This window comes from Camelina sativa, chromosome 17 (genome assembly GCF_030686135.1).
Source record: "Camelina sativa cultivar CO46 ecotype springtype chromosome 17, ASM3068613v1".
In the NCBI taxonomy this organism is placed as follows: domain Eukaryota; kingdom Viridiplantae; phylum Streptophyta; class Magnoliopsida; order Brassicales; family Brassicaceae; genus Camelina; species Camelina sativa.
The window spans coordinates 33,647,042-33,662,638 of record NC_141896.1 but is presented as its reverse complement, the minus strand read 5'-3'; the positions used below and the strand labels follow the sequence as shown (position 1 = coordinate 33,662,638).

The 15,597-nt window shown below is 37.1% G+C and overlaps 5 protein-coding genes and 1 non-coding gene across 12 annotated transcripts; 2 read left to right on the top strand and 4 right to left on the bottom strand.

Annotated features, from left to right (window-relative positions):
- On the bottom strand, positions 1–2,641 carry LOC104758148 (glutamine synthetase cytosolic isozyme 1-5-like). 2 transcript variants are annotated; one of them, XM_087495702.1, is made up of 7 exons: positions 2,320–2,641; positions 2,173–2,212; positions 1,984–2,087; positions 1,822–1,870; positions 1,624–1,730; positions 1,281–1,368; positions 956–1,159 (listed from the first exon to the last, which is right to left on the bottom strand). In XM_087495702.1, exons 1-6 carry the CDS (start codon positions 2,388–2,390, stop codon positions 1,320–1,322), a joined length of 420 nt encoding a protein of 139 aa, XP_087351828.1. In that variant the 5' UTR covers positions 2,391–2,641; the 3' UTR covers positions 956–1,159; positions 1,281–1,319. The 2 variants fall into 2 exon arrangements, with proteins under 2 accessions (XP_087351827.1, XP_087351828.1); XM_087495701.1 differs by lacking the exons at positions 1,624–1,730; positions 1,822–1,870; positions 1,984–2,087; positions 2,173–2,212; positions 2,320–2,641 and adding exons at positions 1–336; positions 411–608; positions 714–767.
- Positions 2,642–3,029: 388 nt separating this feature from the next.
- LOC104758147 (uncharacterized) lies at positions 3,030–5,740 on the bottom strand. Of its 3 annotated transcripts, none has more exons than XM_010480969.3 (6): positions 5,556–5,740; positions 4,810–4,966; positions 4,685–4,721; positions 4,268–4,597; positions 3,586–3,926; positions 3,030–3,463 (listed from the first exon to the last, which is right to left on the bottom strand). In XM_010480969.3, exons 2-6 carry the CDS (start codon positions 4,888–4,890, stop codon positions 3,245–3,247), a joined length of 1,008 nt encoding a protein of 335 aa, XP_010479271.1. In that variant the 5' UTR covers positions 4,891–4,966; positions 5,556–5,740; the 3' UTR covers positions 3,030–3,244. The 3 variants fall into 3 exon arrangements, with proteins under 3 accessions (XP_010479271.1, XP_087351826.1, XP_010479270.1); XM_087495700.1 differs by having other exon boundaries at positions 5,394–5,714; XM_010480968.3 differs by having other exon boundaries at positions 5,544–5,714.
- LOC147924680 (small nucleolar RNA snoR113) lies at positions 5,378–5,491 on the bottom strand. The gene has a single exon (XR_015587972.1). It is a non-coding gene; the product is annotated as a small nucleolar RNA snoR113 (small nucleolar RNA).
- An 876-nt stretch (positions 5,741–6,616) lies between the features above and the next one.
- Positions 6,617–8,536, top strand: LOC104758146 (UV-B-induced protein At3g17800, chloroplastic). The gene is made up of 3 exons (XM_010480967.3): positions 6,617–6,905; positions 7,109–7,419; positions 7,518–8,536. Exons 1-3 carry the CDS (start codon positions 6,771–6,773, stop codon positions 8,359–8,361), a joined length of 1,290 nt encoding a protein of 429 aa, XP_010479269.1. The 5' UTR covers positions 6,617–6,770; the 3' UTR covers positions 8,362–8,536.
- A 152-nt stretch (positions 8,537–8,688) lies between these two features.
- On the bottom strand, positions 8,689–10,333 carry LOC104758145 (uncharacterized). The gene is made up of 4 exons (XM_010480965.3): positions 10,027–10,333; positions 9,786–9,868; positions 9,071–9,126; positions 8,689–8,982 (listed from the first exon to the last, which is right to left on the bottom strand). The coding sequence occupies exons 1-4, from the start codon at positions 10,196–10,198 to the stop codon at positions 8,901–8,903; spliced, it is 393 nt and encodes a 130-aa protein (XP_010479267.1). The 5' UTR covers positions 10,199–10,333; the 3' UTR covers positions 8,689–8,900.
- A 170-nt stretch (positions 10,334–10,503) lies between these two features.
- On the top strand, positions 10,504–14,575 carry LOC104758144 (putative 3,4-dihydroxy-2-butanone kinase). 4 transcript variants are annotated; one of them, XM_010480964.3, is made up of 19 exons: positions 10,504–10,666; positions 10,826–10,899; positions 10,990–11,166; positions 11,241–11,288; positions 11,371–11,442; positions 11,516–11,605; positions 11,789–11,962; positions 12,065–12,148; positions 12,287–12,342; positions 12,480–12,610; positions 12,685–12,777; positions 12,948–13,009; positions 13,133–13,276; positions 13,364–13,407; positions 13,512–13,595; positions 13,683–13,756; positions 13,843–13,955; positions 14,046–14,141; positions 14,263–14,575. In XM_010480964.3, the coding sequence occupies exons 1-19, from the start codon at positions 10,627–10,629 to the stop codon at positions 14,386–14,388; spliced, it is 1,782 nt and encodes a 593-aa protein (XP_010479266.2). In that variant the 5' UTR covers positions 10,504–10,626; the 3' UTR covers positions 14,389–14,575. The 4 variants fall into 4 exon arrangements, with proteins under 4 accessions (XP_010479266.2, XP_087352120.1, XP_087352119.1 ...); XM_087495994.1 differs by having other exon boundaries at positions 10,539–10,666; positions 11,838–11,962; XM_087495993.1 differs by having other exon boundaries at positions 10,539–10,666; positions 11,832–11,962.
- Positions 14,576–15,597: the final 1,022 nt, after the last annotated feature.

Here is a 15,597-nt window from a genome sequence, read left to right as displayed (position 1 = left end):
TTCAGATGAAACCAAAAAGCTTAGTTAGGTGATGGTGGTTACAAATTATTCTGAGTTCAACGATGAGTTTTGGCTTTAAAATGAACCATAACCGGATTAAACAATAGAAACCACAGAACAGTCTATGCCTTATTGGCAAGAAAAGTCTCAAAACTAAACCCCGAAGAAGATACAAAGAACCAAAAAAACTTAGCCGAGGATAGTGGTTTCAGCAATCATTGAGGTTACAAGGTAAGGATCCATATTAGAAGAAGGCCTTCTATCTTCAAAATACCCTTTTCCTTCTCTCTCGGTATCTCTTCCTACTCTCACCGATGCTCCACGATCCGCCACTCCCTACACGCCAAAGATAAAAGTTACATAGAGATCATAAACCAAAACATAACTATATGATAGGATCTCATACGTACCCAAGAGAATTTGTTGATGTCGGCGGTTTCATGCTTCCCAGTGAGACGCCTCTCGTTGCCTTCACCATAAGCTGCAATGTGTTGTTTGTGTTTCACTTCAAGCTTCTTTATTGCTTCCTTAATTAAATCAAGTCCTCCATCTTTCCTCATTGATTTTGTACTGAAGTTTGTATGAGCCGCTGCTCCATTCCAATCACCCTAACCACCATTAAAAAACAACCTCAACAAACTTGACAGTCAAGAAACCTCAGTTGTAAAATAGAAACAAAACAAAGTCTTTATGATCATCACATATTCACATACCTCTATTGGTTTTGGATCGTATGAGACAATCACATCGCTTATCTCAGTAATCCTCTGCCCAAGAAAACACAATGATTTATATTAGAATACAAGAAACCAAAGTTAAGTGCATCAGAAATGAGATAAGACCTAGAGTGATTTACAAGAGATATAGGTCAATTCCACTCGTTTCAAATTCATTTTTGATTTGAAAACCCATGAAACTTAATAAGAACAAAGATAAGTTCCTACCGGTTTCTTACCTCAAGAATGTAACGAGCAACCCATAACTGATCACCTGCACCAACACCAACAGTAGGACTAATTTGAAACTCCCATTGTCCAGGCATGACTTCAGCATTGGCACCACCGATACTTAAACCGGCGTAAAGGCAAGCTTTATAGTGAGCATCAACAATGTCACGACCAAAGGCTTTGTCTGCACCAACTGCACAATAGTACGGTCCCTATTTTTTCAAACACACAAAAAAAAAAGCCATATTCCATGTAAGAAACTTGTTCTTGATTTAAGAGTTAGTGTATGAATTTTTTTTTATGGAGACTTTAATTACTCATAAGTGTGTGTACCTGAGGACCAGGAAAACCACCAAGAGGCCAGCCTAATGGTCACTTCACGTCTTTCTTAAGTAATGTGTATTCTTGCTCTATCCCAAACCTAATAAAATTATATAGCAAACTTTCAAACAGAGTCTAAACTGAAATCTATCCCTAAATCGGTCTGTACCTAAAAAACTTTCACAACTAACTATACAAGTTAAACTTAACCCAAATTTAGTCATAACGAACTGAATTAACCAAATTGGTTTAGAGAGAAATATGTAGTTTATAAACAATTCTCAAACCAAACCGATCCAAACCAAATTTAGTTCATTGAGTTTTTATTCCATAGGCTATGTATTATTTAGCTTACCAAGGCTCTTCAGCCTTCACATCGGGATGATCGAAGATTTTTACGGCTTTGTTCCTATTGTTGGTTGGAATTGGATTTCCAGCCGGTGTGTAAGCATCACACATCACCTGGTTTATATATTCATAAACATTGACTTATAAGATCCACTACTAATCAAGAAAACATGATTAATCTTGTACTAAAGTTTGATGAGCTTACCAGAATGTGGTTCCCCTTTCTGAATGGGTCTTTGTATATTGCCTGAGGACTTTTTTTTTTCATTTCATTCCAAAAACAAAATTCTTTTAAATCAGTTTTTTTATTTTATTTATATTACTTAAAATATGTGTATAGGAGGAGGAGGGGATGAAGAAGATTTACTAAAGAATGACTTCACTGTCATCTCCAGCAGCTTGGTCAGTGCTTGATCCGTCGTAGTTCCATTTTGGAAGCTTTGATGGATCACTTACTGGTCCTGGTAATGTCTGTTAACAAAATAACATTTTTGATGTTTTGGTTCTGCAAAAGAACTAAATTAGAGAGAGACTGTGTAAATATATATATGAATACCCTGGCTTTGCTTCTAATGTCCATGCCAGACCCACCGATCCTGTTCTCAAGATAAAACAGAGTAAATTTAGAAAACTAAACAAAAAGTTTTCTGTCGTAAACACAGAGACATGCAAGATCATTAAAGTGTAAAAATCAAGATTGTACCATATGTATTCAGCGATGATCTTCTTGGTGTCAGTGAGATCGAGGTTTAGGAGATCTGATAGCGGAGACATCTCTGTGTTCGAAAATATGAAGAAGAAGAGGAAGATCGATTAGTCTGATCAGATTGGCTTTCTCTGCCTCACTTACTCTCACTTTGCAAGTTTTTATTATAGAGAAGCGGCTAATTCTCTTTAGATCCTATTTTATTGTTTTACCAACAATATAATCCGCTGATCAGTTAATAGTATTTTTTAAAAAGTATTCATTAATAACAACAACGTTACTACATATTTGGTTAAATAGCTTTGAAACCATTTCATTTGAGAATCGCTCAAATGGTGTAATTCACTAAAAAAGATTCATCAATGAAACAATACAGACACGTCAGCGTAAAAGACACCTATCAGAGGCGCACATCTTCCACGTGGATAAGATTACGATTTCACTTTTGTGCATATACAAAAGATTCTAAAAAACTTAGAAGAACCTAAAAGATGTGTCAGTGTACCATTTTAAAGATCAGACAAACTCACTAGTTAAGATTTCTATATGAGTATGTCTAATTACAGTCTCTCAACGAATCTATTTAGGATAGTAAACCGAGACAACAGAAGCGTTTTTGCTTTTGATTTAGAAAATGCACTTACGAATATTGGAGAGCTGTGAGAAGACAACATATAATAAGAGATGAGACAGGGACACATTGAAACTTTTGATAAGGGTTACAAAGTCCCCAATAAGACCTCGTCAAGTCTTGAAGTTTAGTACGACTGTTTTACAACATTTCCAACCAATTTCATATCTCAAGATCATAACTTACTCTCAAAATGACTTAATAAAACCCATTACTCCGGAAGTGAACACAGAAACAAAACAAAACCGATGGGATTTGGCTACACATCTAACAATCACTAAACACTGAGATTTAATAGTTTTCACCTACAGGTCTAGAAGGAAAGAGGCGCATAAGAAAAGTGATAAACGACCAGAGACACATAACAGCTAGAAATTGCAAGGTTACGACCAAACCAACGAGCGCAACTCCTCGCTCTGTAATTTCTGCAGTCGTTGCCGCATCTTTCATCATAAACATCAGCCTCTGAACAAAAGTCGCTGCTCTTGTCACCTGATACAGCCTATACACCTGCCATTACATACAACCATAGTTACTCAAAACAAGACTAATCACATCATGGTCCAATGCTTACTAAAAGGGTTTCTCACACAAGACGGAAATGGTCCATATCAGTGTATAAGTAAGTTTACCTCAAAGACTATTGGAACAATGGGCCAACATGATGAGCCACGCCTTTCAAGCCGAGCCTCAAAACCTCGTTGAACAGCACAGCCAACTAAAAAAGGAAGCACTGCGATCAACGCATCTATTCCGAGAGTTGGCCAAGTCATATATACAGCAAATACAGGAACCACAACTTTTAAACCCATCGTGAGGAATGCAGACGTAAGGTATCCCCTCAGTCCAGTGATCAGACCCCATCTCTTGGAGCTGAAGTCTAAGTACGGCCTCTGCACTCGGTCAGTCACAGACAGGAATATCGCAAGACCAGCATAAAACATCGTCTCCAACCAAAACGAAGTAACAATTTCTGCAACAAAAAAGTACAATTTTACTAACCTGATAAAAGAGGGCATCAAAATGAGTATCATATAAACGAGAGCCTAATCATAAGGGAAGCCTCTTAAATGAAACTCCTGGATACTTATGGTTCTTTCTTAGGGTTTGCAGGATACTATCAAAACCTCAAAGTCAGATACAACTAAAGAGAAGCCTACACTACAACATAATCAGTTAGCAGATGCAACAACATTAAGATAGAAGCTACTCTATTTGTCCCTAGGATGCATAAAACTTAACACTTGAAGATGATTGATAATTCTAAAACTTCAGAACATAAAAGCAGAGCCATAGAGTGAAATATTAACTTACCAGCAACAGTGTCGTTTTTGAAAGTAGCTTCAATGGCACCAGTAAGAAAGAACTGTGGAAGAATCAAAGAAGAAATCAAGACAACAGGAGCCAAAAGCCACAAGAAAGAACCTTTCTCTTCTTGGAACGGAGCTGAAACAAGTTTGCTTTCTTCAACCAGCTGATGGGTTAAGCCGTTGAAAGAAACAGAACCTGATTTTCCACGGAACAGCTCAGCTCGAGCGTAGTTACTCTTTTCCAATTGGTTCTTCTCAGGCCTTGATTCAGCATTAGAAGAACACAATAGTACACGACCTCGACTCAACTGCGGTTTGTTCCAAACAAGGGTTTCTTAACGAAAATAAAGACAAAAGGATCAGTCTTTGATACTAGTAGAGTGAATTAAAAGAGGGTTTGTTTAGATAGATAGATACTTACGTTTGGAATCATGACGCTTTGCAAATGTCGAAGAACCCTATAGAGAATGAGGAGAAAGTGACAAATTTTAGGATAAGGTATGAAATTGAAAAAAGATGAGATTTTGATGGTTAAATTTGACTTACACAAGGACTAGAGAGTAAATGTGGAGATGAAAAGCGAAGTCTTGGAGGAAGAAACCCTAAGCAAATAGCTTTGGATTCCATTTTTTCGTTAGGGTTTTTGTGTTCTTCTTCTTCTTCTTCTTCTTGTCAACAGCTGCTTAAACCCACTCTTTAAAACCTGCCCACCAAATATATCTCTTCACTTTCAGTTTTTTTTTTCCTCACTCAAATTTAAATATTATTATAACTTACTTATTAGAATTTTTTATTCAATTTTTTTTTTTTTCGCTGGTTCTTTTTCACTATTTATTTTGTATACACAGAGCTAATAAACATTATTGATCAAATGTCTGTTTATTTGTGTAGACAAATTGTTTTTTTTTGGGTCAAAATCTCTCTGGACAAAATCAATTTCAATAATTCTTTCATGAAAAGCAATCATAAATTTCTAAGGAAATTAAAGTCTGGTGATGTTTAATGGTGTTTACAATTTTATACTATTTTAGTTTGGGAACAGAATGAATTATGAGGCAAAACAGTGAAGATTGGGTTGAAGGTTTTTGGGAGAGAAGAGGAGGAGGAGGAGGTGGAGGCTCAGCTGTAACCTTTGGAAACTTTAGCATCATTCTACTACCCACCACACCTTTCTTTCTGTGGGGTGCTCGTAGCAGCTGTAAGTCCGGCCTTTTTTTCATCATCGCCACCATTTTTTTTATTTTAAAAAACTAAAAACAAAAGACGAACTCAAAACCAACCTTTATGTTTACCTCAGAAATTACAAAATCACAGATGACAAAAGGGCTTAAGACGATTGTTGAACTGATATACTATATGAGAGAAAAAAAAAAAAAAAAAAGTGAAAAACGCTTCTAGCACGAAAATCAGATGAAGAGGAGGATATTTTCTTGACAAACTCTGCGAGACGCAAAAACCCTAATTATTTTGCTGGGCTATATATTTTTTCTGAAGTGTTAGTCTATAAGGCCACTTAATGGGCCTTAGGAAATATTTTTAGTTACTAACTTACTATTTGACCCAACTTCTAATATATACTCCTTCGGTTTCACAAAGTGTCATATTATACACAAATAAAAAAAATTATCTAAATTTCTATTTTTCTCTTTATAAATACAGTCAAATTTTTCTCTTTCTAATTAGTTAGCTCAAATTATAGAAATAAAAATAAGAATTTAATTCTTAAAACTGCATTGAAAACACAAATTAATACTCTTTTTGTAATAAAGAAGATATGTCAAAATGACACTGTTTATGAAACATAGGAAATATTATCAAAAAAAAAAATTATACAAATTGTTTATAGAAAAATACCATAAATTATTACAATAAATCCTTTTCCAAAAAATTATCACGTCAAGTTTTTTAATTCAAAACTACTACAAGCAACAAAAATGATTTTTAACGATTTATAATTAAAAATTTTGGATTTTTGTTGAGTTATTTTGGGTTTAAAGTTTAGTTTTTATGAGTTAGTTTTGAATGTTTAAAATTTAGTTTTAGCTTTATCGTATTTTTGAAAAATAATTTTTACTTGTATTCTTGAGAAATAAAACTAACAATAGTATTTTGTGAAAAAAAAATCATTTTAATATGAGAATTGTCCAAATTTTTATAAAAATCAGCTTCATTTTCTTCTTTCTAAACGTGATAATCTTACAAAAAGAATATCTAAATCAATATCCGATCGGACCAAATAGTATATACTACAGTACCTCGTTAATTTTTAAACGATTACAAATATTGTTTTAATTAAAAAAAAAAATTGGCTTGAATTAATAATATTTTTCCCCTAATTATCCAAAAAAAAAACGTGAGTGGTATAAAACTTCGAAGAGATAAGAATCATAAACCAATCCACTAACCGGTCTTTGTCACCAGTTTCCACAATTTTTCTCATTCTTTAGGTTTCTTCTTCCTTTCTCTCTGGCCAAAGGTCCGATCTTTGCTTCTCTGCGAGGATAATCATGGACGCCGTGGCAGCGAATTTGGTTCAATCTTCCGTCTTACTACGTCAATCGTCCGAAAGGTCGGTAGTTTTAACACCCAACTGTCCTGGCTTCATGCGATTCGTCGGCTCCGGTCCTCAATTTCGTCTCAGAGTATGTGTCTTCTTCTTTATACTGCTTTGATTCTCTTAAACCCATAAAATCAATTTGGTTTAGCTTTTTCATGTTTGTTTGTGATTACTCCCAGTAAAAATTCGAGATTTCTGATTCTGTGTCGAAAAAATCGGAACTTTTTTGGTTCTTTGTGCCAATGTCTCACATATGTAATAATTGGCTTTTATTATATATGCATGCAGAGCAACTCTTCTCTTAAATTCTCGAGACCATTGCAAAGCCGAACAAGTTATGTTAACTCTCGGAGGAGTTTTGTGGTTAAAGCTTCAGCTTCAGCTTCTGGTGGTGAATCTTCTACAGATTCAATCGCGCCACTTCAGTTGAAGTCTCCTGTTGGGCAGTTTCTGTCACAGATACTAGTGAGCCATCCTCATCTTGTTCCAGCTGCTGTTGAACAGCAACTTGAACAGCTCCAAATCGATCGAGACGCTGAGGAACAGATCAGAGATGATTCCTCTGTTCCTGGAACTGGAACTGACATTGTTCTCTACAGGTTTGTCACTACATGATGATATTTTAATTACCATTTCTACTGCTACTTTTAGGTTTGGATTTTAATTACCATTAGTTTTGTTTCTTTTGGTTATTTAGGAGGATTGCTGAGATTAAGGAGAAAGAGAGGAAAAGGGCTTTGGAAGAGATTTTATATGCTCTAGTGGTTCAGAAGTTCATGGACGCTAATGTTTCACTTGTACCATCCATAACCTCATCATCTGCTGATCCTTCTGGTCGAGTTGATACTTGGCCGACTCTAGATGGGGAACTTGAGAGACTTCACTCCCCTGAAGTTTATGAGATGATTCAGAATCATCTTTCCATCATCCTCAAAAACCGCACTGATGATCTGACAGGGGTTGCGCAGATTAGCAAACTTGGAGTTGGACAGGTTTATGCTGCTTCAGTGATGTATGGGTATTTCCTGAAGCGGATCGACCAAAGGTTTCAGCTCGAGAAGACGATGAGGATTCTTCCAGGTGGCTCATATGAAGGTGAGACTAGCATTGAGCAAGCAGGCCGAGAAACAGAGAGAAGCTTCTATGAAGAAGCAGAAGAAACCTATCAGGCTGTATCCTCAAACCAAGAGGTTGGTTCATTTGTGGGAGGGATCAATGCAAGTGGTGGCTTTAGCAGCGAAATGAATCAATCCCGGTTGAAGACATACGTTATGTCCTTTGACGGAGAAACCCTCCAAAGGTACGCTACAATAAGATCAAGAGAAGCGGTTGGGATAATTGAGAAGCATACAGAGGCATTATTTGGGAGGCCAGAGATATTGATAACGCCACAAGGCACAATTGATTCGTCCAAGGATGAGCATATCAAGATTAGCTTCAAGGGGTTGAGGAGGCTTGTGTTGGAGGCTGTGACGTTTGGGTCTTTCCTCTGGGACGTGGAGAGTCATGTAGATTCAAGGTATCACTTCGTATTGAACTGAAGCGGTCTATGTGTTTGGACTTTTGGTGAGGATGGATATGCCACATTCTTTGAGAGAGTTTGGGGATTTGTTCTTTGTAATATATGCAACTGTGAACTGACCAGCTAATATTTGTTGCCCTAGAAATTGAGTTTATCAATACCCATTTTATTGGTAATGATACATTCGCGATCAATTTGTGTTATTGTTCTCATTTACCTTTTCTGACTGCATTTTTGCAAACTTATCTTCATAATCAAAATGTTCGGTTGAGAAGCATTTTAAGTTCATAGTTGAGGTTTGTTTAACAAAATTAGTGAGTGTACATGATAATTCTTGACACGAGGATAAATGAAGGCTGTTCTTGAAATATAGATCAAAGAAGCAGAAAGAAATAGACGCTGATGATATACATATCGTGTGCAAGGCTATTCACGATACTACTCATAGTTTCGTTCAGGTTCAGTAATATTTGAATGTAAAAAAATGCAATTAAAAAAAGAAAACCTTTACTTATATAATGGTTTTGTGGAACCAACTCCCTATACTCGTGAAGATTATTACTCTTCCTTGGATCTCTTCTTCGCCTCTGCCTCCAAGAGCTCCAGATCTTTGTTGAACTTGCAGATGCGGTAGATGCACCTGTCAATGAAAACAATAGATACCAGTGAGTAACGCAAGACCTCGTGCTCGTGCGTGTGTATAAACAGTTAATAGCTGATGAAGTTACCAGTAGAGAAGAATTCCTGCAGCGCACAGAACCACATTCCTCTGAGCCTTGTAGATCTGCAGTACACACAAATCGTTAGTAAGCAAGCTGAGACATTTCAGTGCAAGATAAGAAGAAACTATGAATGCTAAAAAGACAATCATTGCAGCGCAGAGAAGTGTTCAATTTTGCAATATGTGCAATTGATACTGGCAAACTTGCAACTGCAGACCAAAAAGTAACTGCGAACCAAGAATCAACCAAGTGGTGAGGAAGCTTCACCAAGAATCAATTGCCAACAGAGTCACAAGAACATTGTATGTAACTGAAGAACCATGAATGCTATAAAGACAAATCTCATGTTTTGCTATTTCACAGTAGCTAGAGCTATGATTTACAAAGATATGAGTGAGTACATCAATAGGTGATCGAGTCCTTAAAAAAAAGATGCAATTTCCACTAGGAATTGAGATACTGTTCTGTTGTTCAATCGTTGATACACTAAAATCTAATATTATACAAACATCCTTAAACAATGAAAACCAATTTTCAGATGTTTTAGTTACAAATCTTGATCTTTAGACTAATCAATCAGGATGAAACTCACAAACCTAACAATTTTTACTAAAAAAAAAAAAGATTTCTATAATACATAGAACTCAGCTACAGAACACAATCAAAAGACTAAGGTTATATATATAAAGTCAACAACAATGGATTTGGAATGGAGACTTACAGATTTCTCGGAGCGATCCCGTTCCGTAGCAGTGCATACCTCAGATGAACAAGAAAGTCTATGCTCAGCCTTCCAGTATAAATCTGAAAGCAAACCATAATAACGAAATAAGCAAAATCACACAACCTAACCCACAGAATCCACTCGCGGCTCAAAAACCCTAACTAAAATTAACACAAAATTCGATTCCGATTACGAATTAGAGAAATCAGATGAGCAAGATAAAGAGAGAGGAGGTTACCGAGGAGCTGGAATCCGGCGAAGGCGACGATGGAAGCAGCAGGTTGGAGAATCAACGAGACAAGTTGAACGACACGTTTCTTAATAAGCATTGGGTAAGGTAGAGTCAACATGAGGGTGATTACAACTTCGGCCGCCACCACATACGACAGAATCAGCCATTGCAACGCCATTCTTCTTTCTTCGTCTTCCTCTTCTAGATCTTTTCTTTAGTCTCTCTCTCTTTCTTTCTCAATCTCTTTCGTGTAAGGGTCGACGAAGAATAATTATTATTATAAACGAACCGTGTCCGTGGTCCACGTGCCTACGAAGCTTCTTTTTTTTTTTTTTTTTTTTATCTTACTAATTAAGTTTTTTATGGGCTCTCAACTTCGGCCCAATATCTCCATTTACCGGTTCGATTGCTGGAACCATATTAATGTTTTAATTATAACCGGTTTATTTCGGTTTACCAGTTGGGTTTTTTGTTCTCTTCTACGGAACAAATAAATACAAAAATACTCACTCTCACTACTTTCTGCCATTGTTGACTATCAAAGTCTCGATTTTTCTCTTCTCCATGTGAGCTTAAGCCTATTCGATCTCACTTAAAGCTAACACTATGGTTCCTCCGGCTAAAAAATTCATCAACAACCCCAACGGTTCGTGATCGATTCCTCGTTTCCCCTTCTTCGTTTGTGTTTCGAGCTCTCTGTTTTTATTATACTCATATGGTAGTTGCATGATCTTTACATATCAATTCTCTAGAGAGAGAATGAACTTAAAGCTGATTATTTTCTCGTTACTGTGCAATTTTGCAGATGTTGTAACTGAGTTCATCGAGGGTCTCGTTGAAACTTATCCTGGACTTCAGTATTTGGATGGTCTTCCCGAGGTTCTAGAATATCTCCATTTCGTGTTTTTTTTTTTCCAATTCCAACCATTGGCTGTGGGAACCCTAAGGCTTATTCTGATGGATTTACAGATCAAAGTTGTACTACGGGCTGATGTCTCGGCTGCAAATTATGACAAAGTTGCTGTTATATCAGGAGGAGGAAGTGGGCATGAACCAGCACAAGCTGGCTATGTTGGAGAAGGAATGCTCACAGCTGCTGTTTGTGGTGATGTTTTTGCTTCTCCACCGGTTGATTCCATCCTAGCTGTAAGTAACTTTTTCTTCTTCTTTGTCTTCTCTTGAGTCATTCTAGTGAATGATGAATCTTTCTCTAATTCCAGGGGATTCGAGCTGTAACTGGTCCAAAAGGATGCCTCTTGATTGTCACGGTATTTAGAACATGGCTAGACATATGCTTATATATACAATATCTTTGGCTGATCTAGTTTCTCCTTTAACTATTGTTAATAGAACTATACTGGTGACCGCTTGAACTTTGGCCTGGCAGCTGAGCAAGCAAAAACTGAGGGTTTCCAAGTTGAGGTAATTTGTCTATTTATTTGTTTAGAATATGGTAAGAGCATTGGTGGATAGAATGACATGTTCCCTTTTGTAGACTGTGATTGTTGGAGATGATTGTGCTTTACCCCCGCCGCGTGGCATAGCTGGACGCAGAGGTTTAGCGGGAACAATTCTTGTCCACAAGGTTTCTCAGTTCTCCTTCTATCTTCTTTTCCCTATATCTGCACTCTAAGCTAACATTTCTTAGTAGCGTTTGCAGTCGATTCTATGTTTGTTTGTTACTGTCTTTTCTGTGATGTCTAAGCGGCAGGCTCTTATGCACTTATATTTTTTATCATCCTTTCTTATTGTTTTGGGTTAAGGATAGGTTGCTGGAGCAGCAGCTGCTGCTGGTCTTTCTCTAGCCGAAGTTGCAGCGGAAGCAAAACATGCTTCTGAGATGGTTGGGACCATGGGTGTTGCACTATCTGTTTGTACGCTTCCAGGACAGGTTGCATCAGATCGTTTGGGTCCAGAGAAAATGGAACTTGGGCTTGGAGTTGTATGTTGTTTCCCTTCATATTTCTTTTATGCCATAGGAAAGTGAGAGCACATTTTCTTGTATTTTGACTTTGATTCTTGCTATTTTTAACCTTTCTTTCAGCATGGGGAGCCTGGTGCTGCTGTGGTCGACATTCAACCTGTGGAAGTTGTAGTTTCCCATGTTCTTCAACAGATACTGAGTCCAGTATGTACACAATTCTTGTTTCTTTGCTGCAGTTTCTCCATTCCATAACCATCTTATTGACCATCTCCAAAATAGTAGTGATAAAAAATACATGTATTGTGTTTCATTCATTGGCCTTAGCATTCTTTCTAACTGCAGGAGACTAATTATGTTCCAATTACACGTGGTAACAGTGTAGTTCTGATGGTTAATGGGTAAGCAAGCATAAGCCTGTAACAGTGTAGTTCTCATTTTCACCATTACAATAATGTTATATCTATGATACCCAGTTAACCACATATGGTCTAATGAGTTTTGCTTAATTATATCTGAGTTTCCTATTGTTCTGCAGCTTAGGTGGTACTCCTCTAATGGAACTTTTGATTGCTGCTGGAAAAGCAGTCCCAAAATTACAGTTGGAATTTGGGCTTGCCGTTGATAGGGTGTATACTGGATCATTTATGACGTCTCTTGATATGGCAGGTGACTGTTTTTGGTTGTGTCTATATAGAGTTACCGGTTTTGTGCTATTCCTCTCACACTCCCTCCTTTCTCAGGGTTCTCGATATCAATTATGAAGGCAAACCAGTCAATTCTAGAGCGTCTGGATGCTTCGACCAAAGCTCCTAGTTGGCCAGTTGGCACAGATGGTCTGTGAGACGTAGTTAAATTGTCTTTCTTGTTCCTTTGGAACTTGTATTAGATTGTAAATTCTTCATTCTGTATCATTATGTGGTTCTGTCTTTGTCGTTTCCTATGTGTTAAGATTGGATTTTACATTTTTCCTGAGCTTAAGACAGATAAATCTTTCTCTTTATAGGGAACCGCCCACCAGCAAAGATCCCCGTTCCACTGCCCTTCCAAGCAACGAAAAGCCAAGAGGTAAGCACTAGGTTTGAAAAAATGCAATTAGTCAGCTTAGAAGGGGTTCAATGAGATGTGATAACCTGTAAGTATCATGAGAACTTGCCAGGTGATCATGCTAACTTGGTTTGCTATTTTTAGTCTCCAAGCCGACCTCAAGAGCTTAGTCAACAAGGGCAAATTCTTGAGGCAGCTATTGAAGCAGCAGCAACTGTAGTCATCAAACTGAAGGATAGTTTGAACGAATGGGATGGGAAAGTAGGTGATGGGGACTGTGGATCAACAGTAAGTCCTGTTTTTCAAATGTCTGTACAACATAAAGTTTTGCATTTACGCATGTCTTAAATCTTATGCACGCATCACCATTCATAGATGTGCAGAGGCGCAACTGCTATCCTGGAGGACATGAAGAATTAGTAAGTCGTCACATTACTCTGTGATACCATATTACCTCTTCTTCTCCTCTGTTTAGTTTGATTTTTAACTTGCAATTTATACCCTCTCTTTCTCGTTTCTATAGTTATCCACTCAATGATGCTGCCGAAACAGTGAGTGAGCTTGGTTCATCAATTAGAAGAGTCATGGGGGGAACTAGTGGAATAATGTAAATTTGACAATTTAGTTTCTCTATAATTGATCATGCATTTGGCATTAACTGATAAAGACATGACACTGTCTCATATGAAACCAGTTACAATCTCCTCTGTAAGGCAGCATATGCGGAGTTAAAAGCTAATGGTCAGCCAGAAACCACTCCTAAACACTGTAAGATAACGTTCCTGGTATTGTCGTTAACTATCCCAAAAGGCACATGTTCGCCTACTATGGTACTGAGTTCTTCTTGAAATCAGGGTCTGATGCACTCAAGTCAGCAATCTCTGCTGTCAGTAAATATGGTGGAGCAACTGCCGGTTACAGAACGATGTTAGATGCACTCATTCCAGCTTCAAAAATCCTTGAGGAGGTGATTGGTCAAAACTCTTACCTTTTTTAGAAAAAAAACAGAGATTGATATTTGTTAAGTTGTAACAAGCTTTGCTTTGACTGTGAGCAGAAGCTGAGTGTTGGGGAGGACCCTATTACTGCTTTTGTTCTGTCTGCCGAAGCTGCAACCTCAGGAGCTGAATCTACCATTCATATGCAAGCACAGGTGAGCTTTATTGACTCTCGGTTAATTGGCTACAATACTGCAATCACTGAGCTCACAGTTATGAGTTGGATGTAAGTTTTTTAGTTTATTTGATGTGACGGATTATTCGATTGGTGGACAGGCCGGAAGATCAAGCTATGTATCAGCTGAGATTCTTGCATCAATTCCTGATCCAGGCGCAATGGCTGCAGCGGCATGGTACAGCGCCGCCACAAGAGCTGTGAAGGAGAAGAGTCAGGGGTTGTGATCCGATGAACTACTCTGTTAGAGGTTTCATCGAGCTTTATTGATTTCATTTCTGCCTCTGGTTTTGTCGTCTATGTATATATTGTTTCTGAGTTCTGACCCGTTTATGTAGAAAACTATTTAAGGGAAACTTGTGAAATGTTTCCCCTGTTTGTATACAAACTGAGTGAATGACATTTTTTTCTGCATACAGTGAGCAAATAATTACATCAATAGTTTTATTAATCAGACGCTTGATTTGGCTTAGCAATCATTTATGGTGGTTTAATCAGAGGCTTGCTGGTTCAGATGATATTAGGATTCGTTAGGCTCTTTTACTACGGCTTGTCTACAAGATCCGGTATTTGGGTTTAGATGATTCTGTTTTTCTGCTCTTCACGTTTAGCCTGTAAAAATTGCAAGGCTCTTTGCTAGTTCTCAATTAGTCAATTGATTCATAGGCTTGTTGATTTTGCCAAATGTAATAACACGTCATCCTCTTTTATAGCCAAGTCAGCATTTATAAATATATTTAAAAATTAAATTTTGATTCAAGTGGTTTTCATAATTTTTTTTTTTTAAGTTAATACAAAGTATCAAGAATATACGATTGTTAAAATATTTTAATTTTAATACAAGACACACTATCATTGAACAAAACTAAAAAAAAAAAAAAGACTTTCTATAATGTTCAAATAATAGCTATTGTTTTGTAAAATCATATTATTGTTCAAAAAGTTAAAATTATAGACATTATACTCATTTTTCAAAGTATCTATTTTAATCAGTTTGGTTAAAGGAATTCTATATTATTCTTCACACAAATAAAAAAATCCAGAATTTATACAAGTGTCTATCTAAAACAATTTTTTTAAAAAAATACAAGGTGTACAATCAGATTAAGTAGAATTTTGTGTTGGTTTAATATTGTTTGGTTAACTTTAGTTTGATGGTTCAAGTTAGTTCAGTCAATTCTAAATTTTCACGTTAACTTAATATAAATGTTGTATTGAGACATTGGGTCTGTTCGTTTTGTTATCGCAGGCGGCAGCGGCAGCGGCAGCGGCAAACGTACCGCAGGTTGTTGTTCGTTTCGTCACCGCTACCGCTGCTGCAGCCGCAGCCGCAGCCGCTGGTTTTGTGTTCGTTTTGTTGACGCTGCGGCAGTTTTTCATTTAATTCTTATTTTATTTTTATAAAATTGTATAATTATATTTTGAATCAACAAAAC